The 27,267-nt window shown below is 41.0% G+C and overlaps 1 protein-coding gene across 2 annotated transcripts in view; it reads right to left on the bottom strand.

Moving 5' to 3' along the window:
• Positions 1 to 1,822: 1,822 nt before the first annotated feature.
• Positions 1,823 to 27,267, bottom strand: part of LOC121284249 (rho GTPase-activating protein 20-like) — a 114,966-nt gene continuing 89,521 nt past the window's right edge. For both annotated transcript variants that reach the window (XM_041199572.1, XM_041199573.1), the window contains 5 exons: positions 23,629 to 23,790; positions 19,463 to 19,572; positions 13,005 to 13,194; positions 10,027 to 10,144; positions 1,823 to 8,291 (listed from right to left, as the gene is read on the bottom strand). In XM_041199572.1, coding sequence (XP_041055506.1) covers positions 6,466 to 8,291; positions 10,027 to 10,144; positions 13,005 to 13,194; positions 19,463 to 19,572; positions 23,629 to 23,790 — 2,406 coding nt within the window. In that variant the 3' untranslated portion in view covers positions 1,823 to 6,465. The remainder of the gene's footprint in view (positions 8,292 to 10,026; positions 10,145 to 13,004; positions 13,195 to 19,462; positions 19,573 to 23,628; positions 23,791 to 27,267) is intronic.

Genomic DNA, 27,267 nt, shown 5'->3' with positions numbered 1-27,267 from the left:
ATCCACCCTGTCCATGCCCCTCATAATCTTGTACATCTCGATCAGGTCACCCCTCAGTCTTCTCTGCTTCAACAAAAACAACCTAAGTCTATCCAACCTCTCTTCATAACTTATATGTTTCATCCCAGGCAACATCCTGGTGAATCTCCTCTGCACCCCCTCCAGTGCAATCACGTCCTTCCTATAATGTCGCGACCAGAACTGCACACAGTACTCCAGCTGTGGCCTCACCAAGGTTCAATACAACTCCAACATGATCTCCCTACTTTTGTAATCCATGCCTCGATTGATAAAGGGAAGTGCCCCATATGCCTTTTTCACTACCCCACTAACATGCCCTTTCGCCTTCAGAGATCTATGGACACACGCACCAAGGTCCCTTTGTTCCTCAGAACTTCCCAGTGTCATGCCACTCATTGAATACTTGTCAAATTACTCCTTCCAAAGTGTATCACCTCACACTTTTAAGGGTTAAATTCTATCTGCCACTTATCTGCCCATCTGCTGCTAAGAACCACGACAACCCTTTGTTACCTTTAAAGTTGACTATTCTAATGTTCTCCCAGCCAGTCTATTTTGAACCCTTCATAAACTTGAAATGATCCAAAACTCTGCTGCCTGCATTCTAATTCACATCAAGTTCCATTCACTCAGTCACCATTGCTTGTTGACCTACATTGGCTCTCAGTCTAGCAAAGCCTCGACTTAAAACTTCTCATCCTCAGTTTCAAGTCCCTCCAAAGCCTCACCTCTCCCTACCTTTGTAACCTCTTGCTGCATTGAGTTCCTCTCATTCCTGCCTCTTGAACATTTCCAATTTTAATCACTTCCCTTCACTTCACTATTGGTGACCATGCTCCACCTGCTTAGGCCCTGAGCTCTGGAATTCCCTTCCTAAACTTCTCTACCTCTTTACCTCTCTCTTTTCCTTTAACCTTGTAACTCTTTCGAGTACAAACCCGTTTCCATCTGTTTCAGATGAAGTTACATTGTTTCATAGTTTGCCATTGTGAGATTTGAACTCTTGATCTTGGGGTTACAAACCCAGTACCATAACTACTTGGCTATTTAGGCCAAGCTCTCTTTTCCTTTAAGATGCTCCTTAAAATCTACCTGTTTGATTGAGTTTTGGGTCACCTGACCTAATATCTCCTGAAGTGGCTCATTATTTTAAAAATCTTCCTGTAAAGTTCCTTGGGAGTTTTACAGGGTTCAAGGTACTACATAAATGCAGGTTGCATATGTTCAGCCAACGGTGCAGTTTGTCTGCTCTGCTTCTGGTACAGGTTGTTAAAATTTTACACCTGGTACAAAGATTTTTAGCCAGGGTGTGCATTCAATGGAGTGGAGAGGCAGGCGCAGGTGAAAACAATCTGTTTTGTGATTGGGAAGCCCAGCTGAATGGATAGCCTTTTATTTATTTATTTTTTTCATTTTTCTGTCTTGGGCAGCCTGATAGACAGGCTAGAGATCTTTAAGATGGGGAAACCTGGAACACGAGGCCACAGCTGAGAAGTGCAGATGGGTCTTGGGTTGGGGCAATGGGGTGGTCTCAGGGGTAGTTCCGATTGCAGAGTGGTCCAGTGGTGGTCTGGGTGATAGGTGGGGGCCGAGGAGTGTGGGGGAGGTGGGAGTTGATGGTGATCAGGCAGAATCCAATGGTTATGGAGAGAGCATGCAGAAACAATCAAAACTGAAAACTGAATAAAATAATTAGCAAAAGCTCTAATGCCTCCAAAGTGGGACATGCATTAACTATACAGAATGAATACAATTTCCTTGAAAAGCTAAAAAGTTAAAAACAGAAATGCAAAATGTTTTCTGAAAGTTCAGACTCACTTTATTGTATAAATAAAATCACATTGATACACTTAAAGAGGAGTATATTTGTCATTAAGCATTTCAAAGAAGGGAAATGTGCCTTTTCTATTTACTGGTATCCATGTCTATGGAATACATACAATATAGTAACGACACAAAAGCACATAACTCCCCTTTTTGTTGCTTTTAATGCAATAGTAAAAGCAAATAATGTGTAAAATCATTTATTCATTAGCCTCAGAATTATTTAATTACAGAGCAAATGGAGGTGACTTTTTGTCAAAAAAATCCACAAATATACATCAATCATTTAAATCCACGCCATCAAAATGTCAATGTTGTATTCTTCAAAAATAAAAATACTTGCAGTATTATAACCTGGCTGTGAACGTCTACTAAAATGCCACGATACCATATAAAACTGGAACACGACTAAATGCAAAAAGTATAGATCTGACAGTAGTTAAAGGCATTTGTTTGGCAAATTTTGTGTTTTGACAAAGCCTTTCATCAGCTGAAAGTGATGTATAAAGTAAAATGAAGTTTTGTTCAGACTATGCATTGTTGACACCACAACAAAATGAAACAGAGGTAGAAATCATTGCAGTTAAATGTCACACTGACATGACTTGGGAGAACAGTTCTTATAAAATATGATGGTGGACCGGGATCCCAGTAATTATAATGCATCTGTCAAGAAAGGTACTCTTTTGGGGGTTGGGGCTGGCAGCAAACCTTGGTGGCATGAGAGCCAGGAGATTGCAACTCTCATCAGTCTCTTGCCTGAATCCAGCAGGTCAATGGGCAGGTATTAGACATTGGATAGAGGAAGCCCACTAGTGAGGATCCAAAGGAATGATTCTTAGAAGTCAAGTGGTTGGGAGAAGATTTGGGAGAAGGTATGAGAGGGCCTGACAGTAGGGGGAGAGGGGAGGAGCCCAGAGCATTAAAGGCCTAAACTTGCTTTGTGGAAAAATCCTGCTGGCTTCCAGCGAATGTCCCTCTCACTTGCTTAGATGAACAGGTTAAGATCAAAAACCCCAGAAAGCTGCAGCAGGATTGGTGCGGATAAGTTCCATGAGCCCTTCTTACATCCCACCCCCTCAGGTCGGTTCTCCTCTAAGCTTTGGAGCTGTCAATACATTTTCTAGCACTGAGCTGCAGAATGGTTTCAGGGCAGCATCATGTATAACTCAATATTCAAGTCTTAAACTAAGAGCTGCCAATTGCACCATCTGATTGGTAGCACATTATTAAGTATCAGTGGTATCGAATCAAAGGCTATTTTACTCGTTATCTAATAACCCTGTTGGATCATAAAATAAAACATTATACACTGTAACCTCTCTAGACCAGAAATATATTGTTCGGAAACAACAATTGTCCGGAAATGTTTTGAGGAGAATCACCTGTTCCCTCGATGCCATCAGCATCATTTTAGTACAGTACATTAGGAGAGGGAAAACTGGAAGATACATTATTTGGGTAAATAAAGCAATTTTTATTACTGCTTTATAAAGTTTTATTAGTGCTTTATGCTTTAGGTAAATATTTATATCTAGGGTGTTTTCCAGTTCACACACTTGTGGTTAGGCATTCTATCATCCTATAATCCAGAAAATTCTTAAATCCAGAAAAAACGTGGTCCCAAGTATTCCAGACTGGAGAGGTTACAGTGTACTTAATATAAAAAAAATTGTATCCTTAAGAGTGGGAGCACCATAACATGAACTGAGAATAATTTGATTTTGTTCATGGAATGTTTTATTTGCAAGAGTAAATGTTCCTCTACCATCAGCTGCCATTTCTATCATGAGTTGAGAGCCGTACCCTCATTTTTCTGTTTATCAATGTTTTCCTCTCTCCTCCTTATCTTCATCTCCAGAATAACCAGTTGATATTTTGTACAGTTCTGCAATCATTGGTCACCAACCCATCCCAGCCCCTGCAGTACCTTTCCTGGCTGCCATTATTCATGCGAGTCTTGACAGTGATTTTTCAGATTATTTGGCCAATAGGAAGTGTCATAACCAGTTCTTTCCTCACACATCTTGCATACATATATATTTCCAGTCGAGGGTCATAGCAATTTGGAAAAGGAACAGATTGATTTACCCCCTTTGTAGAGAGACACTGCTACAATGGAGATCAATTAACTCAGCATGAAATGGAGATTATGGCTTCTACCTGTAGGGCCACTTTTGGGTATGGAGCCCCATTCAATGAAAGCGCACACTGGAGAATTCCAAGTCACCTGACTGGAAAAATCATGACAATCACAAATTCCGTGCACTGACTCCAATCTGTAGTCCAGTCAAATGAGCTCAAAATCAGGAAAGGAGCTTTTTAAACTGGAAATCATTGTCTTCAATTTATGGTAAAACTAGCATTAACTTCAAACACAGGAGCAAGCAATTAAACAATTTCACCGATAATATAATGCTCAGCCCATCCTACACATATCAGCAGCAGCTCTCACATTAATGTACTTTAGCCTAATATTGTTAGCAGGTCTTTTAAAAAGGAAATAAATATTATCGCTTATGGACCACAAACGGTGCATTTTAAAGCTACAATATTTAACTTTTAATAAACAAATGACACATTGTCTATTTTCAATTATTTATCATTTTCCTACTTAATTTAAAATTATTTACAATGTATTGTAGCAGTTCATTGACTAAAGACCTCTTCTTCTAAGCCAGTCCCAGGGCACTGGCTCACAGGTGCAGGGACTCTGAATGAGAGGGAAAGATGATGAGAGAAGTTGAACAAATCTACATCAAACAGAATAATGAAATTCTCTGGGAAAGAAACAGTGCAATCACAGATTTGGCTTTATGTTACTAAAAGTGCTTCAATAAAAGGAGGAAAGGAGAAAGTGCTCAAAATCTGTAATAATTAGCCAGATGCAAAGCAAAATTTCAGTCAGGAGGGTTCAGGTAAAATAAAAATGTGAATCTATCATCTAGGCAACCTGGTTGTACAACATATCTAAATCTTTGGCAGGATATGCTAAGAAATGAACTCATGATAACATCATGAATTCAAACTGTGATATAAATAATGGACTAACCCAGCAACCATGTAGAATACAAAACAAACCAGACTTAGCCTATTGCATTCATACCTTTCAGATTATGCTTTTTTCCATATGTCTACATGAAAATAGATGTAATTGTTGCATTTTAAGCAGAATACATATGTTTAAATAGAGATGATTTGTAAGTTTATTTTAAAATTTATTTTCAGTCCCTAAGCTTTCTCCTTATCAGGCACTGCTCCTTGTCCAATGGGTCAGACAGAAGGCAGCCAGCTCCCAGACTCTTAAAATGATGCCAGATGTTGCATGACAGGGCTCAAGGGTAAATTGTATCTGATTTCCTCCATTCCCTGCAAAGGGAACCGTCTGACCTAGTCCCACAATAACTTCTATGTTGTTGCAGCCTAGATTTCAAGCTTACCAATTTTGTGGAAATATAAGGTCGGAATTCATGCTCAGTTAGTCCATGCTTGGTGCATTGAAATATCAATGTACTTATATTGCTACCAAGTGTCTACCAAGCCTACATCCTCAGCCTCGAAGGTGGTGAGATCTGGACAATATGTGCTAGGCAGGAGAAAAGACAACAGTTTTCATGTTCACCATCTCAGACATATCCTTGGAATCTCTTGGCAGGGCAAGATCACCAACTCAGAGGTCCTTGAGCATGCTAATTCCATCAGCAGCATACACTCATTGCTAAGCTAACGAGGTCTGTGCTGGCTCAAGTCACACTCATCGGATGGATGACAGCTGTAATACCAAGAGAGACCTTCTGTACAGTGAACTGGCTACTGGGTCATGACCCCCTGGGTGTCCATATCTCCGCTACCAGGACACCTGCAAGTGAGGGATGACACAAACTGACAACTGTCAGAGACAGTCGCTGACGGCCATGAATTCTGGAGGTTGACTGTTTGGAAGTGCATTGGAGGAAGCGAGCAGAAAATGAAAGCTCAACTGGCTGAGAAGAGGGCCCAGAGAAACAGGGGCCAGCACATTATGCACCTTCTCAGCCCATTCTCTTCCTCTGCAGCAAGTGCAGCAGAGACTGTTATGCCAGAATGAGATTGCTGGGCCACACCAGGTGATTCTTAACACAGAGTCAGCCACCACAGCGCAACAGGATGGAAGATTGCCACAGAACACACCGTTCAATGCATTCACTTTTCTGTAGCCAAGGGGGTGGATGTTATTTCACTGGGTGTGGGTCTGGGAGCCAATGTTGATAATTCATATATATCCTCTCTAATGTTATTTCAGGGTAGGGCAGAAGTGTCAGAACAGTTCTTTGCATATCCCCACTTAGCAGCCATTATTTTTAGAATATAATAGTATTTCTAAACAATTTATGTTTTTTTAAATGTATATATTTTTTTGTTTTGCAGAGGACAAGATTACTTTGTACAACAGCTGTAAATATCATAAAACATACCTGTAAAAAGTCAAATTTGACATTACCCCAAAAAATGTACTCACAGCTATTTAGACTGTGTTACGAGCAATGTTGTACTGTTATAATGCAGCTTGAATTGAACCAGAGTTGACATTTTCAAATAAATTTTTAAAGAAATAATATGACACCATTTCCAAACAAGTCTTTACACATAAGACTCCTCGGAGAAAAACACTTGTTCAAAGTCTTCAAATTTTGGATCACTGCAGCACTTCTTTTGCCATTCCTTCTTGCTCTGGAGCATGGCATCAGTCACTTCTTGTGTTTTTATCAAACAGTTCTCAGCATCGATCTGAAAAAAATAATCCTTAACTGCTTTAGCTGCACTATGGGAAAGCGCAATGGAGCACCTACTATGAAACTCCTGCTCAGTTGTGTATGGTCCACTTGTTGATGCAAATGGTTTCTTCTCTTGGAGCATCCCACCCCTTTTTGTAGATAGAACTGTATTAGGCACATTCTCACAGATCTCCCCAGGGCTCTGAGGGTCTGTGTGAGCAGGAGTTACCAATTCAGACGTGCGTTGATTAGTTTTTCTTTGGGCAAACCTTTCTCCCAGCATGAATGAGCGTGACTGTTGACATGGTGTCAACTGAAGACATAACTCTGAATTCTGCCCATAAAAGACAGTCCGAGGAATTTGATTAAGTTCACTCTGTCCTGAAGGAATCTGATCAGCTGTACTCAAAGGAGGAGATCCACAAGCAATGGAGCTGTCCTCAAGTTCCTGAGAATCAGAATGTCCCTGTTGGAGGAAAAGCTTTGAAGACTGGACCATCAATCCTTTTCCCTTGGCTACTGTATTTTGCAATGGTGACCTGATTGGCTCGTGAAAGGAATGTGGTTTACCTGATTGGCTTCTGTTCACATTTTGAGCCATACCTTCTGCAGTCACTGGGGAAGCAGCTAATTTGCCATAGGCCAGTTCTTTATCTGCAAAGGGTGGATCACGCCTGCCTTTAAGCTTTTGTCCTTTCTCCTTTCTTCTAAGTGTCCAGCTTCCATTTTTCTTCAACCAGCTATTGGGATGCAGTGTAACTGGGCCCTTCTCATTGATGCATTTAGAGCTTTCCTCGATCACACTAGTAGTTCTCTTGTGTTTTTCTACTGCACTGGAGGAGGAAGTAATAACTATGTCAGGACCCTGAACAGGAGATAGGCGGCCAGAAAAGTATTTAAAGATCCTGGGGCTAGCTAGCAGAGCTGGTTGGCCTTTCTGATCCTGCATGGCAGAACAGGATGGTGAGAAGGTTTCAGCTGGGCCGAACACATAGTATTCTGTGTTATGTGTGAAAGCACCATCAAGTGAGCTCAGCGAGGAGCCTGAGGGTGAAGTGCCAGGCGAAGACAAACTAGAGCTGCTAGTCTTTGAGGGGATATTAAGTTTGAGGGGTGGAGGTGGCTGAAGTTGGTTACTGCAGTTTGCCCCTTTCTGTGCAACGTTATGACTGCCGTTGCTGGGCTTGTCCAGGTCAAAGCCCTTGCGTAGGTTGTTGCTTATGAGTTTCTGGCCCTCAATCTGTAGCATTTGCAATTGAGCAAGGTAGTTCTCATCCGACTGCGTCATGACAGCATCACAACTAGTTTTACGGACCATAATCTCATGATTCTGGCAAAGTTGAGAAAACTGTGAACCAGGAGGAAATATATTGGGCTCTGAACACCGTCTGTCTCTTCTGGAGCCTTTGAGCCTCTCACAAGTGGAGTATCCATAAATGATGGAGCCCAGGAGGTCATTTTTAGAAAACTGACAGCTCACATTTTTACTCTGGGAAGCTGGAACCTTTACATGACTTCCTTCATCTTCAGGTTGATCAAGATCACAGTCACTCCAGGTCAGAACAGAGTCCCTGCTTCGATTGTCTTCATTTCTCTTTGCTATTAGGTTAGATGATGGAGAATCAGCATCATCATTGAGCTCATTTTCCAGACTATCATAAGAGGAGTCATGCATTTGAATTGAAGAGAGATCTGCAAGAGGAAGTAGAAAACAAACTTTTGTCTGACAGTGTTATAACAGAAGAACTATAAAGAATAAGATAAGTTCATTTGTCCCTAAAAGGCTGTCCTTTTATAATAGATCAGCCCCAATATTCCATTTTCTCATATCTCTCCCTTCCTAACTTGAGAGATGCACTTAACTCCTCCTTGTAATAATTTACTAAATCCATTCAATCATCAGTCCTGTTAATTTATACAACAAGCCTATTGCCTTTGGATGAACATGCTCCTCCCAACTTCCCTTCCTAATTCTTGTTTCCAAATGTGGACCTTAGTATTTGAATCCTCCACTATCATAAACATTTTGCTTAGGCCAAGTATTCTTCATAATCTTGAAACTCTCAGATAACATTGATTTTTTTCCTGGCAAATAAAGAACCTGCATTCCTATAAAACTTTTCACATCCTCGGATATCCTAAAATGCTTTAGAGCCAATGAAGGACTTTTTGAAGTGCAGTCACTGTTGTAATGTAGGGAAACACAGAGGCCAATATGCATGCTGCAGGTTTCCACAAATGGAAATGAAATAAACGACCAGATAATCTGTTTTAGCTATGTTGGCTGAGGATTCACATAAGATTCATATAATGCCATGGGGTTTTTACATTCACCTGAGGTGGGAGTTAGGACCTCAGTTTAACCTCTCATCTGGTAGACTACCCCCAGCAGTATAGGACCCCTTAGTACTGCACTGGAGTGCCAGCCTAGATTATGTGCTCAACTCTCTGGAGTGGAGGTTAAACCCATGGCCTTCAGACTCAAGAGGTAAGAGCATTATCAAAGATCAAGGCTGATGCTGTAATATAAACTAATTTTTAAGAAGTCAGAATTCTTTCCTGCTCTACTCAGTACAAGTTTGCATGTGATATTGATGTCCATAAGTAGGTTACCCACAGCCAGCACATAAGACTACCTTATGTAACATGACCTTCATTGCATTATACAAAAGGCTTTCGCTAAGTTTTTGCTTTAGTTACCAGAGCTCTCTAGGTCATTAAGATGCAGAAAAGGAGTGCAGCTAGAATCTGCAGACAAATCATGCCAGCTTCCTCATTCTCAGGATTAAAATTCTGCTTTAGTGATGAACACCATTTCAAAAGAAAACGACAAAATGAGAATTTTCAATCTGTATATAATTACATTTCTACATAACATTTTAATAAGCCTTAATACAGTGATAGGGGCCTTTGTATTTGGTGCAATACTGTGTTTGGTACATCAGATCACAATGGTGCCCCTCCTCTGCATTTGGTACGCCAATATAGTGAAAGGTCTAAACATTCTCTCCTTTAAGAAATTTCTACTTATTTTAATGTTATTCTTCAGCTGGTCATCTAGTTAATTTTGCATCAGTTACCAGCCTTGGGGGGAATTGCTGCAGGTATGCTCCTAGAAACGCCACTGAATCAGTCAATTTCAGGTAAGCAGCTTATAAGCAATCCCATGTTCTCTGGTAAATAAAATAAAAATTTAAAGGTGATCTGCAATACCCAGGATCACTTGCTTGTTATTTGTAACTTTGTGCCATAAGGTAGTTCAGGAAAAATATTCTTCATCATTGTATAGGCTCGTGCCAGAGGGAAGGAAAATCAGTGATTAATTGTAGGTTGATTGTGACCCTTGATCTAAACACAAATTTGTTTTTAAAAATTACTTTATGTGGCATTATTTTAAATATTGTTGACAGGATAACAGCTTCTTTACCTGACCCATCATCTCTACTTTCACACTTCCTTGATGATAACGCTCCAAAAGGGGAAGTGAAGGCATCTCCAAAGATCCTGCAGCAGTTTTCGATTAGAAACTGCACAAACAAGGCAACCTGCAGAAGGCGAAAGGCCAGAAGTGTGAGTTCATTGTTGTAAAATTCTGCTCCAAGAACTCATGCTGGCACCACATGCTTCACATTGTCAGCAATCAGATGACAGCAGGACACGGAGCATTTGCACGGAGTCAAATGCGCAATTGTTCTGCCTTTTCCAAAAGTAGGAAGGTAGTGCAGCAGATGTGGCACGTCCCTTCAAGCCACAATATGAAGCTTGAAGCAAAGAGAAGCCAAGTGCTGTTAACCTACACATTCCCCATTAGCAGAGCTGTACAAAAACAAGTAGAGAATTCTTGGAAAAAATATTTTAGTTGGCTTGCTTCAAAAATATAGATACTTGAAATCCCAAAGCAATTTAAGGCTAACCATATAAACATTAAACTTGCTTCTCACAGTTTTGAGTCTTCAGAATGTGTGAAAAGCTGAAATTGGGAATAATTCACACAATATGGATGTTGTTTAACCATGTCCTACAATCAAATAATTTTCTTCAAATTCACCTAATGTAAAGGGAAAACACATTGGGAGTAAAATTCAGCTTTGGCAGGGGCACAAGGACGGTATGAGCAAATCGGCTGTCTGCAGTGATCAGACTTCTCCAATAGTGCAGAGCGTCTTCAAGAATGTAGGTCCACTCAATACTATAGGATTGCTCAGAACCACCCCAATGCATATTAGTGCATTGAGTGCAATGAACAGGAAAATTGGGCTGAGTGTGTAATCAGTGGTGACAGACCCACTTCTGTCTGTTTTCTTCCCTTGCCATACTTTACCCTCAATTCTTTCCAAATATACTTTTAAATTAAAATACTTGATTTAATTAATCTCTTGGTAGTGAGGTAATCAGACGATTGTCCATCACTTTTCTTCTGCAGAGGCTGACCTCTATTCATTTAGAATTGCAGAATTGTAATGCTGCTAAAGTTTGAAACATAAATGTATGCTATTGGAACAGGAGTGATCCCACATTATATGAATAGACCATCACCCTTGAAGAGGCCTCTCAATTATTGGAGCCGTCCCACCCGCAAGCAGAGCGGCGGCCCTGTCCCTGTTTCTTGCTGAGTTTCCTGAAGGGAAATGGCAGGTTCTAAAGAAACTACAACTTGTTTTCAATGTCATTGTCTTGAGTTACTCTTTCATTTAGTCCATGAATAATACTGGAGAACAATTGCAAGTGGCTGCAAGGAACAGATACCCAGGATGCTGCTCTTCCAGTTCAAGAAAAGGAAGAGAAATGCAACTTCTCTCAATCTTCTCCATTCCTCACTTAAACACAGACACTATTTCTTTCCTGCAACAAGGATCAATAGATGCCAAAAAGCATTGGGAATCCTGGCTAAATATCCTGGGGTAACATTGAGGCTAATTGCAGTACTAATTCTGGAACTGCTGACAGTACAGATGGAGACTGAACCACTGCTCTTCCTTGTCTATTTAACTTCTAAGCAATAGGGACAACTCTATAAACAGACTTCTATTCACTACATAGACCATTTCTTCAATATTTAGCCTGTAGCACATATTCCATTTTACCTTTTCATTGAAACAACAAAAAGAAGCTTTGAAGTGAATGTTTTATGCTCACCGAGTAACTAACAATTGATTGCTCTGGGTGAGACCAGCATTTGTCTCCATCCTTGGTCATATTTCAATTACGTAAAACTCTTTGCATTTCTGAGTTTAAATTCATTTATTTTTGATCAGTGTGTATGATAATCATTAACAATTTTACAAAATGCTTGATCCTGACAAAACCTCACCTCCTTATGGGTTGATAGTTGGGATGGATTGTACTAGCTTTGATGTGTTGTATGGGGAATTCTGCACCTGTACCACTATTAGCACCTTCTACATTTTCCTGCCCTTTCCTTTTATATTTTCCCTTTTCAAATCCTTACCCAATTTCTATTTAATGGATGTTCTAGTCTCTGCCTCAATAATCACTTGTGATAAAGTATTCCACATAATAACTCATGGTGTGAAAATGTCTTCTAACTTCCCTCCCATGTTCTTTTGATCTTGAGATGATATCTTGCTGTTACCAATTTGCCAATCAGGGGAAACAATCTTTCAATGACTACACTAATAGTTCTTTTGGTGTGAGGCAAGTTACTTGGGGGAAAATGCTGTGTTATTCATGACTTTTGAGGTACTACTGGAATGAGTAGAGGTGATGCTTTATTTGGCAAGGATATTGGGAACATATGCAAATAACTTATCTCTTGAATGTTTTCATCATTTATGCCTTACAGCTGAGAATTTTCTGGTTGGGGTCACTTTCCTCACTGATTGCTGCTTGCTCCATGGGAAACTTCTTTACAGGGCAATATTATGTAAGCAGCAAGCAATAATAATTTCAGACATTTTAGCCAGGCTATAAAGCATATCTTCTCTAATGGCGTCCTTCCTGCTCCTGAAGCAGTCAACATCTTAAGTTTACATATTAAGGAAAATGAAGCAAAGATAAAATTAAATGTACTTATCTTATTCAATAGCACAACCTAAAGTGAAGCTTATTTATTTTCAATGGCTGTATTCCCTGATGTAATCAGATTTCCCTTTTCCCCATGTTCTTAACAGTAACATTGACTCAACCTTTTGTACCTTATGTGACTCAAATTACATACAAAAAATTCTTCTGGCCTCAGTGTTAAATGAAACAGGGTTCCACTGTATGTGATAGATGAGCAACTTAAATAAATGTAGATGTTGAGAATCTGGTAAAATTGTTAAACGATCTCGTACACTGAAAGCACAGCATGATTTGGAACACTTTACACAATGCTTTCATTGTGAGCTTTGTGTGTCACACCACCTTGTGATCACCTGACTGTTGGCAGTAACAACCTCTCACCTTTTTTGTTGACTCGCTCTCTATCTTGGGACTGCAGGGTGTGAGAGGCCACAAGATGCTGGGCGTGATGCAGACTGCCAAGTTAAAGGCGTTCATCTGGTTTTCGTCAGCCTGCTGTTCAATGTTGTGAAGCACTCTAAACACATGATGTAGGAGGAGGGTATTGAGTTTTGGAAGTTGCTCCAGCAATCTGGAGAAAATGAAAAGTTAAATCAGAACATTGAAAGACTCTGGATGACACTGTCACTTTAGGGAAGACAGGAAGGGCCAACTTTTTAATTGATCAGTGATATTTTTCCCTTCTAGTAGAGGCATCAAGAATTCTTACACCATAAGAATGAATACTTCTAGAAATTACTTTTGCACTTGCTTTCTTTATCATTTAATATGTCTGAGATATTATTTTTATTTTCAGTCCTTCAGAAGTAATTCTGCAATCCAATGCTCGAAGTGGGGAGTGATACTCAGAGAGCAAATCAGGGGAAAAAACGGGCCTCCACTCCTTTCCTCAGGCATGCTATGGGGAGCACAACTTCCCGTTGTGGATCACGGAATCATGCAGATATGTCTCTTTTTAGTTGTAAAGAGGATTATACAATGAAGTCTTGTTATGACAAAAATTTGTTAATTTGCTGAAAAGTTAAAAAGATTTGAATATCGAAGAGCCTCTGCTGTGAGTGCTACTGGGAATTACTATTGTTGGATTAATATTTTTACACCACTGAGGCACAACTGCTGTATTTAAAAGTTAGAGACAACCCGACACTCTAATACATATTAGAATTACTGGGAGGGTCTTCTCAAAACACATTGAAACGCTTATGTCAGGTTAATCAGTGGAAAATTCCATAAGTGTCATTTAATTGCAGTACTTGTTACACCTCTAGGTGGCAATGTCATAAAGTGTCTTTTTTAAAAATGTTAAATCTCATCCAACCTTTAATGCCAAAACAGCTGCAACTTTGTATATTGAGAATTAACACCAGAAAAACTAGTTGAATCTGCTTTCAGTTTCATGCCACCAAGTGTGACTGTGAAGATTTGAGTTTCTGATGCAGTCACCTGCAGCCATGTTGGTGCTGAAAAGTATATTTGGATCTCTGCATTCTGCCAATGATGGCTTTTTGCACATCTCCAACTTTCACTGCTCCCCCATTGGCAGCCATGCCTTTCAGCTCTGGAATTCTCTTCCTAAACCTTTCCACTTCTCTACCCCACTCTCTTGAAGGTGCTTCTTTATAGTCACTGGTCCTAATATCTCCGTACGTGGCTCAGTGACAAACTTTGTTATGTTAACACCCTGTGAAGCACCTTGGGATGTTTTATCAGTTGTCCTGGACTTCCTCCCATTTCACTCCGCTAGCTATCTCCCCTTTGCGTTTCTCATCTTCAATTCGTTCCCTCTCATTGTTCAAATTTAGCAGACAGCGACTCAATCACTTGATCCAATTGTCTCTTAAGGCTCCTCTCCTGCCTGTCCACCTAAACAACGCATTTGAATACACAGTCCAGTTGGGAACCCGATTTAAATTCAGCAGCTGTGGACGGGTTTCCCAGAGCTCAGGAAATCCAGGGGTTAAATGGAGATGGAAGCAGCCCGATCTAGCAGGAGAAATAGGAGTGCTTCCTTTGGCCCCATGAGCAAACCTTTGGCTTCGCTTTTGTTGATTTACAGCCACTCACTCCAGAGATAAATCTAACAACCCTCCACCAACCTCAGATCCACCCCTTCCCTACCAAGTCGTTAGATTTCTCACAAGCCACGGCAGCCTCCTGTCATTGGCTTTCCTGCCTGGCAGCTAGCGTGGCCAGCTGCTGGGTGAGATACAGAAAATGATAATGAGGAAATGATAACGAGAGGAACTCAGCGTCCCCAAGGTTTCTGGGATTCCCTCAATCGTCACATTCCCCTATGTTTGAGTCACATACTGTGGCTAAAAATGCAGTTTATACAATTATATAGCCTGCCTTTACTAAAAGTTCTGTTGTAAAATGGAGGTAAAATACTTCAAAGATTGGCTGAGTAGTGGATAGTGTAGAGGATAGCCATAATCTCCAAAACGATATAGATGGGTTGGTGGAATGGGCGGTAAAGTGGCAGATGGATTTTAATATAGAGGAGTGTGAGTTCATACATTTAGGAAGGTCAAACAGTTACCGGGATTACACAATAAATGGGAATATACTAAGAGGGGTAGATGAAGTGAGAGATCTTGGCGTGCAAGTACACAGGTTCCTGAAGGCAGTAGTTCAAGTAGACAAGGTTGTAAAGAAGGCATATGGAATGCTCTCCTTCACTGGCAGAGGTATAGAATATAAAAGTAAGGATATAATGTTGAAATTGTATAAAACACTGGTGAGGCCACAACTGGAGTATTGCGTGCATTTCTGGTCACCACATTACAGGAAGGATGTAATAGCTCTGGAGAGAGTGCAAACGAGGTTTACAGGGTTAGAAAAGTGTAGCTACGAGGAGAAATTGGATAGGTTGGGTCTATTTTCCTGAGAACAAAGAAGGCTGAGAAGTGACTTGACTGAGGTGTACAAAATTATGAGGGTAATAGATAGAGTGGACAGGATAAAATTGTTTCCCTTGGTGGATAATTCTTAAGTGCTATAAGCTGCAGGGCTCAGGAAGGTGGGATTAGAAAGGGCACCCGGGTGTCCTTGGGCTGGCATAGACAAGATGGGCCGAATGGCCTCCTTCTGTGCTGTAACTTTTCTATGGTTCTATGGTTCATATTTCAGACCCAGATCTTCTCTTTGCTTACTTATATATTGGACTACTAACCCAGAGGCCTGGATTAACGATCCAGAGACTCGAGTTCAAATCCCACCATTGCAACTGGGGAATTTAAAATCAGTTCATTGAATAAATGTGGAATAAAAAGCTAGCATCAGCAATGGTGAGACACAATTACCAGATTGCCGTTAAAAGCACATTTAGTTCACTGATGACTTTAGGAAAGGAAACCTGCCAGTCTGGTCTATATGTCACCCCAGATCCATAGCATATGGTTGACTCTTAATTGTCCTCTGGCCTAGCAAACCACTCAGCTGTACCAAACCACCACAACAAAACAGAAGAATAAAACAGAACTGACCACCTTGCATCAACCTAGACATCGGAGTTAGGCACAACAAAGGCATGCCCTACCTGGTCAACCCTGAAAGTCCACCCACTAGTATCTGGGAACTTGTGCCAAAATTGGGAGACCCATCCCACAGCTTAGTCAAGCAACACTCCTGGGTATGCCCTGTCTTATCGAAGGTGGCAGTACAGTGGGAGACAGTTGAGAAGGAATAGACCTGGAGCCTTCAACACTGATTCTGCACCCCATGAAGTATCATGGCATCAGGTCAAACATGGGCAATGAAACCTGAGGTATGAGTGACTGCCCTTAAAATCACATCATCATTTGGCCAGGTATGGCATCAAGGAACCCTAGTAAAATTGAAGTCAATCTTCTAACAGCAGCGGATCACAGCCCCAAATTAATTTTGGGCATATTGAACCTTTTAAGGAAGACGTGTTTTTTAAAAAAACATCCAAGCAACAGTAGGCATATAAAGTATCCACTTTCTGGAAAATTCCATGTGGATTATATTTGACCGACTAGTCCAGAGACAACTTGGAATGTCGCACCTAAAAGGTGTCCAGGCCTACTTCAGACAGAGACACTTGAAAGGAAGAGATGCAATGCAAAAGGCTGAACTTTAATCTCCTGGGGTTGCGGAAACAATGGAAACTAATTACACATCTCAGCAGAAACCACATCATGTTGAGTTATATCTCAGAATGTAGAAATGGTCAGACTTGAAAGAAAGCAGATTCTGGATAAAAGACATATTTGTTTTGTCCCTCCCAGGAATACACAAGTAAAGGGGTGAAAAAGCTAGCTGAAAACCTGACCTGTGTGATCTAGTTCTGGTGTGCTAGTGTGTGCTGTGAGAGTCACAGCGGAAGAACAGAAACTAGGCGTCCAAGCAGCTTGCAGGTAAAAGCCTCTCCTGGTGCTCTGTAGTGGAGGCAAGTTAGGAAAGCCACAGTCAAGAAGAAAATAGCACAGCTCCTTCAGCTAACGTGCTGAACCAAGTGTCTCCAAACCAATTGCTCAAATGCCAAAGGCAGCTGCACCAGAATCACCCATACTAACGGCCGCAACATTCTGCCATCTACTCCTCACAGAAAAGCCAAAGACTGATTCGTATATCTTTTTAAACTTTTATTTTTTGACTCAAATTCTAATTTCTGATCTGTGTGTATGTGTGTTGTGTTTTTGTTATTTTGCTTGGGTTTTTAGTAACTAATAAACTTATTCTTTCATTGACTCAAGGAAGCCTGGTTAAATTGGCTCCTCCTAAAACATAAATACATTTGGACTGGGAAAAGGTATCCATGAGGGAAGGGATATTTTTTAAATTTACTTTGTTGTGACCATCCGAGGGGGCCAAATAACAAAGAGGAGTCAGCTCATTCCTCCTCATCCAGGAGCATAAAAAAATTGGTGGCCCTGTTCGGGAAGTTAGCAATTTGGGGTATTTCATCTGGAATCATAAAAAATTGGTGTACCTCGCCTAGAGACCGGTCGTAACATTGTGAATCAAGAAGAAAACTCTCCAGTAGTTGGAGTCATACCTAGCACAAAGGAAGATCATTGTGGTTGTTGGAGACAAATCATCTTAGCCCCAGGACATTGCTGCAGGAGTTCTTCAGAGTAGTGTCCTAGGCCCAAGCATCTTCAGCTGCTTCATCAATGACCTTCCTTCCATCATAAGGTCAGAAGTGGGGATGTTCGCTGATGATTGCACAGTGTTCAGCACCATTCATGACTTCTCAGATACTGAAGCAGTCTGTGCCCACATGTAACAAGACCTGGACGATATTCAGTATTGGACTGATAAGTGGCAATTAGCATTCATGCCTTGCAAGTGCCAGGCAATGGATATCTTCAACAACAAAGAATCTAATCACCTGGCCTCAAGATTCAATGGCCTTACCATATTTGAACTCACTACAAGATCAGGTGAGAGGCTGGGTATTCTGGGGTGAGTAATTCACCTCCTGACTCTGCAAAGTCCGTCTACCATCTATAAGGCACAAACCAAGAGTGTGATAGAACATTTTCCACATGCCTGGGTAAGAGCACCTCCAACAATACTCAGGAAGTTTGACAGCAACAAGGACAAAGCAGCCCATTTGATTGGCACCCTATCCACAGCCACCAGTGCACCATGGTTAAAGTGTATGCTACCTACAAGATGTACTGCAGCACTTCCCAAACCCGTGATCTCTACTGCCTAGAAGTACAAGAGCAGCAGGCAAAAGCCAACACCATGATCTCCAAGATAAAAGCGAAAAACTGATGCTGGAAATCCAAAACAAAAATAAAAATACCTGGAAAAACTCAGCAGGTCTGGCAGCATCTGCGGAAAGGAACACAGTTAACATTTCGAGTCCGTATGACTCTTCAACAGAACTAAGTAAAAATAGAAAAGAGGTGAAATATAAGCTGGTTTAAGGGGGGTAGAGCTGGATAGAGGGCTAATGATAGGTGGAGATAGCCAAAAGATGTCATAGACAAAAGGACAAAGAGGTGTTGAAGGTGGTGATATTATCTAAGGAATGTGCTAATTAAGGGTAGAAAGCATGACAAGCAAGGTACAGATAGCCCTAGTGGGGGTACCTTGCTTGTCCTGCTTCCAACACTTAATTAGCACATTCCTTAGATAATATCACCACTTTTAACACCTCTTTGTCCTTTTGTCTATGACATCTTTTGGCTATCTCCACCTATTATTGGCCCTTTATCCAGCTCTACCTGTCCCACCTCCCCCTAACCTCCTTAAACCAGCTTATATTTCACCTCTTTTCTATTTTTACTTAGTTCTGTTGAAGAGTCATACGGACTCGAAACGTTAACTGTGTTCCTCTCCACAGATGCTGCCAGACCTGCTGAGTTTTTCCAGGTATTTTTATTTTTGTTTTACCATGATCTCCAAGTTCCTCCCCAAGTCTCACATCCATTCTTGGAAATATACTGCTGTTGCTTTATCATTGCTTGATCAAAACCTTGGCACTCCTCCCTAATAGCCCCATGGGAGGACCTTCATCACAAGGACTGGAATGATTTAAGGTGGCTTCTCACCACTATATTTTCAAGGGCAATTAGGGATGGGAAATAAATGCCAGTGAAACTAACACACCATGAATGAATAATAAGAGATTTACTGAGCTGTGTGTTAAGTGAATAATTGACTATTTTTTCCTTGTGTCGTGGTTGGAAGCGGAGGAGCTTATTTTTTTGCAACACAGCTTTTGTCTGTGGATCCTCAGCTTTCAGTATCCTACAGCCCTCTTCCCTCCTTGTATCTGCCTCACTGGTTTCAAGATCTACTGGCTTCCCATGCAGCCATACATCACTGAAATGGCATTCCCATTAAATAACTTTACCAACCTTTGAATCTCCTTTATCTTCTCCTCATGATTTCCCTTTTCTATCGCTGCCATCCAATCATCATAGAGGCCTGAAGAAAAGATGCTTCCAGGAATATTCCGAAGAAAGTCCTGAATTTGCAATAAGTAAAAATATATTCATGAACAAAAATAACTAAAGGTTAAATATTACAGCCCTTGAAATTTCAGTTTTGGAACTTTTCAAACAATCTTTCAAGCATACTAAAGGTCACCTCACCACCAGGCAGCCATATATTTGAAGCTCATACTGCCATGTTCACTTGCCCTTGTCTGTACAGTGGGTGACTGCCATTGATACTCTCTCATCTCAGAATTGCCCATCTCAGGACACTGGATTGATACAGCTAGGCTGTTAAGTGGTGTCTGAAACAGCTTATTGCTTCCTGAGGGATGGGCAAGTAGTCAGACAGGAATTTCCTGAGCTCACTCAAAATATTTTTTGTCTGGTAAATCAGAAAGCATTTTAATAATTGTCATATAAACTTGGTCATGGACACCAGGACCCTTCAGAATGAGAATGGTTATGCACATTGTATGCTTTGGTAGAGTACCTGCCAAAGGTTCTGCAAATGGCTCAGTATTCCTGCTCCAAAGAAGAGACAAAAAGATCAGGCAAGGCACCTGTCCCTCACCAGTACTGAAATAATCTTACTGGAGAGTATGCACGTGTGAATGGGAGATGAAGCTAGAATCAGACATAGCTGTGATGCCCCCAAAGTCCAACAGCCTGAAAAATCTCTGTTTGGGTTCACACTTGACGATTGATTACTTGGATGTGGTAGTGGAGGATTGCTGCCTGTAGACTGGATCTCCAGAAGCAGTTAGCAAGTTCAAGAGAGGGAGAAAATTGTGCTCATTTTGTGAAAAAAATGTAAATATTTACCAAACCCCAACATGAGTTATTTTTTGGTATGGACAACATTTCAGAGCTTATCTCCTGTTGTTATCAAAATGAGCAAGACTGCTTAAAAGATTATTGTAAGAAGTTCACCAAAGTTGATGTAAAAGTGGATGATTCACTAGACAATTAGATTAGGGGTGGGGGGAAAGGGAGAGATATACACAATATGATACACACTCACACACACACACACACACACACACGGGTTGTAGGTTCAAGTCGACCAAAAAATTTAAGTGTGTAACTTTGGCTGGCACTTCAGGAAGGAATGTTACAATGTTGGATTGTGTCTTTCAGATGAAATGTTAAACAAAGGCTTTGCCTGCCTGTTCTGGTAGATATAAAAATCCCATGGCACCATTCAACAAACAGGAAAAAAATTGCCCTAGCTAAATTTTAGTCCTCAAACAAAACAAATTATTTGGCCTTTTATCTCTGTTGTTTGTGGGATCTTGTGATGCATTAATTTGCTGCTGCATTTGCCTACAAGACAACAGTGAACGTGCTTCACAAGTAATTAATTGGCTGAAAAGTGTTTTGGAACATTCGGAGAAATGAAATTCCTTCTGGAGTGAAATGGCCTTTCCCTCATCATAAAAATGCTTGTGTTTGTTTTTTAAACTTTTTCCATTTCAATGCCTGAGTCACAGTTTGCAGTTATACATGTTGCAGACTCAAGGAAGCCATTTAGAAGAAAAACTAAGATTATTTTCTGAACCACTTTGATCAAAACAAATCTTCCCAAATTTTCTTTTTACTTCTATTGAAATTTTCCACAGCTAATGATTTACTATAATCTACACATAACTCAGGAATCAGAAAATTGTAAAAATATTTACATTTTTAAATTCTTGATGTATTTAAAATTATTTTACCTCTACAAAATGAATGACACCGCAATTACTCATTTTCTACCAGACATGATTTTACAAGCAGCCTGTGCTGATGGAAGGTGCTTATCATGGTCCTATGCCAAGAAATGCATGCTTAATAGGTGGATATCCATTTACCGAATCAGGCAGCAGAAGACATTCTGGGAATCACAACTGTTTTATTGTTAAACTATAGTTCAGTACAAATACCAGTTTCCACTCTTCCCTTCTGGATCCTTTCCCTGTCCAGAGGCAAAATCTCCCTTCTAGGGAAAAACTGAGCTCTTAAGTATAGGCTTCAATGAGCATCACCTGCACTCAATTCACTCTGAAGCTTGTCCTGGTTTACTCTTAAAGGAACCTGCACTTCTAACATTGTGAATGCAAACTATCTTTAATGAAGCAGTTGCTCTATTCCTAAATTGAAATATCTTTCTTGACATGTATGCTGAAAATGTGGAATTCAAGTTTTATTCTGTTTTCTCTGAATTGATTGAACAGTTTGATATATGCTCTTCATTTAGTGAATAAAATGGAAATTATAAACATTTTTTATATGTTTTTCTTAATTGCTCATTTTTTTCCCTATTTGCTTTCCTGTCTCCTATGTGGCCAATCACCTTCATGGGCTCTTCCTCTAGCTGACGATAGAGGAGGAGAAATAAATTGATCAAGAAATATATTTATCAGTGATTACATGCAGAATAGTTTAATATGTATGTATTCAATTGGCAAGATAAGCAATGGGAGTCAACTCACTGATTAGTTATTGTGCCATCATTGCAGCCTTTGGCCAGTCAGACATTCATATAGCAACTGGTAAAATTCAGAATACTTGCAGCACTGTGACCTCTATTCCCAATCCCTCTGGAGTACCTAAGTTTAGTTGGCATCAGGTAACAAATATTTTCAGGAGTACCGTACCCATGTGGCCGTTGCTTGGAGGCCCGCATTGGGAACAGAGAAGGAATACATGGCATTGTCAAACCACATATGGGGAAAGAAGCACAACCAACTTAAAATAATTTTAAAAACTGGCAGTTTATAAGAGGGTTGATTCACTTGATACTGTAGGCAGGCCTCTGGGATGTTTGAGACACAAGCCTGTATTGACCAGGATACTGGCATCTAAATCATTAAGAATTTAGAGGGTAGGAGTCACAAGAACTCCACCAGGCTCCTTCCTGCTGGCCCTACCTCTTTCTGACATATCTGCCTCTACCACCTGCAGAAATTTCCTTTAGTGTCTCTTCTAGCAGGGCAACCACTGTTTACAGGTTTGACCTGATTGCCTGTCTCGGCTAGGGCTCTTCTGCCCTCTTTCCCTGGATACTGCTCAACACACCCTGAGGAAATTGGGAACTCCATTGTTTGGACTCAAACATGGTGAGAGACAAGCTGCCGCCACCAACTGTGAAATCAGGCCCCAGTCTAAGTTGACAATTTCAGCAGAGTCAGAGAGAAACGTAGAAAAAATATAATCGCAATGTTCCCTTTGAATATTAATTTGATATTTTATCCATTTTTCTAAAATGTTTCACTGAGCTTTGATTTAAAGAAGGCCATATATTTCATTGAAAAAAAAGTAATGGATTAATGCTGTGTGCTGTTTTGGCCAGGTTTATATCAGTAAATTAGAATGGATGGAAATCTCCTTTATCCACATTACCTCCTTGCACATTTTCTGCTGCCTTTCACTGACCAACATGAAAGCTGCTCACTCACAGCGGGAAACATTTACTGAAATACTTCAATCCAGCGTTCTCAATGAGCCGAGGCAGCTGAAACCAGAAATCATCATCTGGAATCTACAAATTAACACAATAAGCTCTTTGTAGACACTTACGAATAAGTTTAGATAAATAGGAGCTCAGAAACTAATTTGTTCAAGCCTTATTTACATAATGGTAATTAAAGACCATTTTATGTTCAGTAAGTTTATTAATATATCTTTGAAGACAGTAGGGTCTCTATACATAATGATTGCTATCTTCATTTTACTCAGGATAAGTAGACAGGCCAAACCTTAATAGAAAAGCTAACTTAATCCTTGTCTCAGTTTAGCTGATCTTAGCCAATGTGATAGTTGGGGAGCAGCAATTGGCCTCAGCAACTTGGTCACTGCTATTCTATTCCACCTAGGGGAGAACCACTTGGTCTTAGCTTTCTGACTTCCATTGAAAACTCATCCAAGTTTGGGAGGAAAATATAGAGTCCTTAGGGTGACCCTGATGTTCTAGCACAGCATTAGTGTACCAACCCACTAAACCACCAGGCTACCTCATTCTTAATGCAGTTAATGTAAATCTGTATAAAGAAGTCTTCGGTATGGAAATGGAAATAAAATGCAGTTTGGATTCTGAGTTAACATACTTTGAAGACAGCAGCTATCACAAACACAGATTCACTTGCTAAGTGCACTTCAGCTCCAGAATTCAGCTTCTCTTTCAGTTCTTTGCAGGCTTTAGCATTGGCAGAACGTCTGAAAATGCCCCTGGTGAATGGACCTTCATGCAACAGGAAGGAAAGCATATCCTAAAATATAGAGAAAAATGGAAAAGCATGATGAGGGTGTGATGAAACTCATTTAACTGCAGGTTACATACCTGCCTTCTGCTTTAACACTCAGACAACACAGCTAACAACTACGCTCACCAGAGATAACAGAGAGAAGCTTCATTTTGTGTGGTAAAAATTACTGACATTCCATATTTTAAAATTATGGGCTGCAGTGTGTGGAACTAATATTGTATGACATTCAGGTCTACCGCTCTACCATCTCTCAATATCTCAACTGACTGTATGTTAGATTCCTTGGGCTCGATTTTTAATTGTCAATGGTGGCAAGGTCACAAGGCCAGATGCGGACATGCTTTGAAAATAGTGCTCCCTCCCATATTTGGGGAGGGGGTGGGGGAAGGAAGAGATATACACAATATGATATACACATGATATGCTATACACATCTCTCTCACATCCAATCTGTGACACCAGGGACCCACACACCACCAATTAACTGTCTGTTAAGCTCCTTCAAGAGCTTGTTAATGGGCTGGGAGGGCCAGAAGATGTTTTCCAAATTGCAGATCAGCAACATTGAGCAGTCTGTTGCATGGCAATGCAGGGAGTCATCAAGTAATGTTCATTCTGAAGAGAAGTTTTTGGCAAGCAGGGTTTTGTGCCAGATTGGATGTTGTATCTTCTGCAAAAGGCCATCTCTCTGACCCATGAAGCTGCTAACCCTCAACTCCAGCCTCCTCTATTATACAAGGCAGTGGCAGGCCCCGTCATGGCTGTTATCTGCCTTTGAGGATTGTGCTCAGCAGTTAGTTCTCACCTCCTGCACTAATTGACCCATAGCTCAACCACAGCCCATTTAGGGCAATTGCATTTGAGCAATGCAGACGCAGAGCTGGGTCAGGACGCAGAAATGACCCAGGCGTTGGGTTCCCAACACGGATGTCCATCTATGAATAGCCTTGGGACATTCTTCATGTTAAAGGATATTCTATAAATGCAAGTTCTTGTTGTTATTAGCTTGTGGGGTTTCAACCCTTGGTGTCTTCCATCCTGCTGTGTAAAGCAAATAATAAATCAGTTGGACACATCTCAGTCACTTTCACTACGAACCATTCACACTTGCTTGTAGATTTTTTTAATACTCATTCATAGGATGTATGCATCACTGGCTATGCCAACATTTATTGTGCATTCATAATTCCCCTTGATGCAGTCATTGCCGGCACTTGTGTGGCACAAATGTTACTTGCCACTTGTCAGCCCAAGCCTGGATATTGTTCAGGTCTTGCCACATTTGGACATGGACAGTTTCAGTATCTGAGGAGTCACAGACGTTGCTGAACATTGTGCAATCATCAGTGAACATCCCCACTTCTGACCTTATGATGGAAGGAAGGTAATTAATGAAGCAGCTGAAGATGGTTGGGCCTAGGATGCTTTCTAAATGTTTTACTTCACCAAAGCAATGGCTCATCAAGCAAATTCACCGAGTAGTGTTTAGAACTTTATGACAGGCCGATAAATAGTGTTTCGCTTTCCTTACTATTGTGCAGAAAATATTGAGTGAGGGTGCTCACAGATTTTTCTTTTAGTCTAATTGAACCATTCAGGATTTAATGATTTTATTGTTTACAATTGTAAGAATAACATACAGAGACTTGTTTAAAATTATAGGGGCCTCTAATGGTAATCTATTTATTTTGAAAGAATTAGTGCTGGTGTTAAAATAATACTAGCTGGACAATGTAGGCTTAAGATCCATGGTGCTGTTAACAGCACTCGAGCAGCTAACACAACATAGTCTGCCCTTTGCACCCAGTATCTTAGCCAATATTTATCTCTCAACCAACACCTAAAATCAGATTATCATTATTTCATTGCTATTTGTGGAACTTTGCTGTGTGCAAACTGCCTGTCATATTTTCCTATCTTACAATGGTGACCACAATTCAAAAGTTACTAGCTATGCCTGTCTCTTTATGGGGTATATGGAACATTCCTTGTTCCAGTCCTACTCCGGCCCCCTTCCACAACTCTTTCTCAGGTACATCGATGATTACTTCGGTGCCGTTTCATGCTCTCATCGGGACATGGAAAAATTTATTAATTTTGCTTCCAATCTCCACCCCTCCATCATTTTCACGTGGTCCATCTCTGACACTTCCCTTCCTTGACCTCTCTGTCTCAATCTCTGGTGATAGACTGTCCACCAATATCCATTACAAACCCACCGACTCCCACAGCTACCTCGACTACAGCTCCTCACACCCCGCTTCCTGTAAGGACTCCATCCCATTCTCTCAGTTCCTTCGCCTCCGTCGCATCTGTTCCGATGATACCACCTTCAAAAACAGTTCCTCTGACATGTCCTCCTTCTTCCTTAACCGAGGTTTTCCACCCACGGTCATTGACAGGGCCCTCAACCGTGTCCGGCCCATCTCCCGCGCATCCGCCCTCACGCCTTCTCCTCCCTCCTAGAAACATGATAAGGGTCCCCCTTGTCCTCACTTATCACCCCACCAGCCTCCGCAGTCAAAGGATCATCCTCCGCCATTTCCGCCAACTCCAGCATGATGCCACCACCAAACACATCTTCCCTTCACCCCCCCTATCGGCATTCCGTAGGGATCGCTCCCTCCGGGACACCCTGGTCCACTCCTCCATCACCCCCTACTCCTCAACCCCCTCCTATGGCACCACCCCATGCCCACGCAAAAGATGCAACACCTGCCCCTTCACTTCCTCTCTCCTCACCGTCCAAGGGCCCAAACACTCCTTTCAAGTGAAGCAGCATTTCACTTGCACTTCCCCCAACTTAGTCTACTGTATTCGTTGCTCCCTATGTGGTCTCCTCTACATTGGAGAGACCAAACGTAAACTGGACGACCGCTTTGCAGAACACCTGCAGTCTGTCCGCAAGAATGACCCAAACCTCCCTGTCGCTTGCCATTTTAACACTCCACCCTGCTCTCTTGCCCACATGTCTGTCCTTGGCTTGCTGCATTGTTCCAGTGAAGCCCAACGCAAACTGGAGGAACAACACCTCATCTTCCGACTAGGCACTTTACAGCCTTCCGGACTGAATATTGAATTCAACAACTTTAGGTCTTGAGCTCCCTCCCCCATCCCCTTTCTGTTTCCCCCTTCCTTTTGTTTTTTTCCAATAAATTATATAATTTTTCTTTTCCCACCTATTTCCATTATTTTTAAATATTTTTAAATCTTTTATGCTCTCCCCACCCCCACTAGAGCTATACCTTGAGTGCCCTACCATCCATTCTTAATTAGCACATTCGTTCAGATAATATCACCAACTTTAACACCTATGTGTTCTTTTGTTCTATTGTTGGTGACATCTTTTGATGATCTGCTTCTTCACTGCTTGTTTGTCCCTACAACCACACCAATCTCCTCCACTTCTCTCTCTCACTCTCCGCACCCCCCCAACACACCTTAAACCAGTTTATATTTCAACTCTTTCTTGGACTCGAA

Source organism: Carcharodon carcharias, chromosome 11 (assembly GCF_017639515.1).
Source record: "Carcharodon carcharias isolate sCarCar2 chromosome 11, sCarCar2.pri, whole genome shotgun sequence".
Taxonomy (NCBI): Eukaryota; Metazoa; Chordata; class Chondrichthyes; order Lamniformes; family Lamnidae; genus Carcharodon; species Carcharodon carcharias.
Note: the sequence above shows the minus strand (reverse complement) of the source record. Positions and strands in the feature narration are given on the sequence as shown.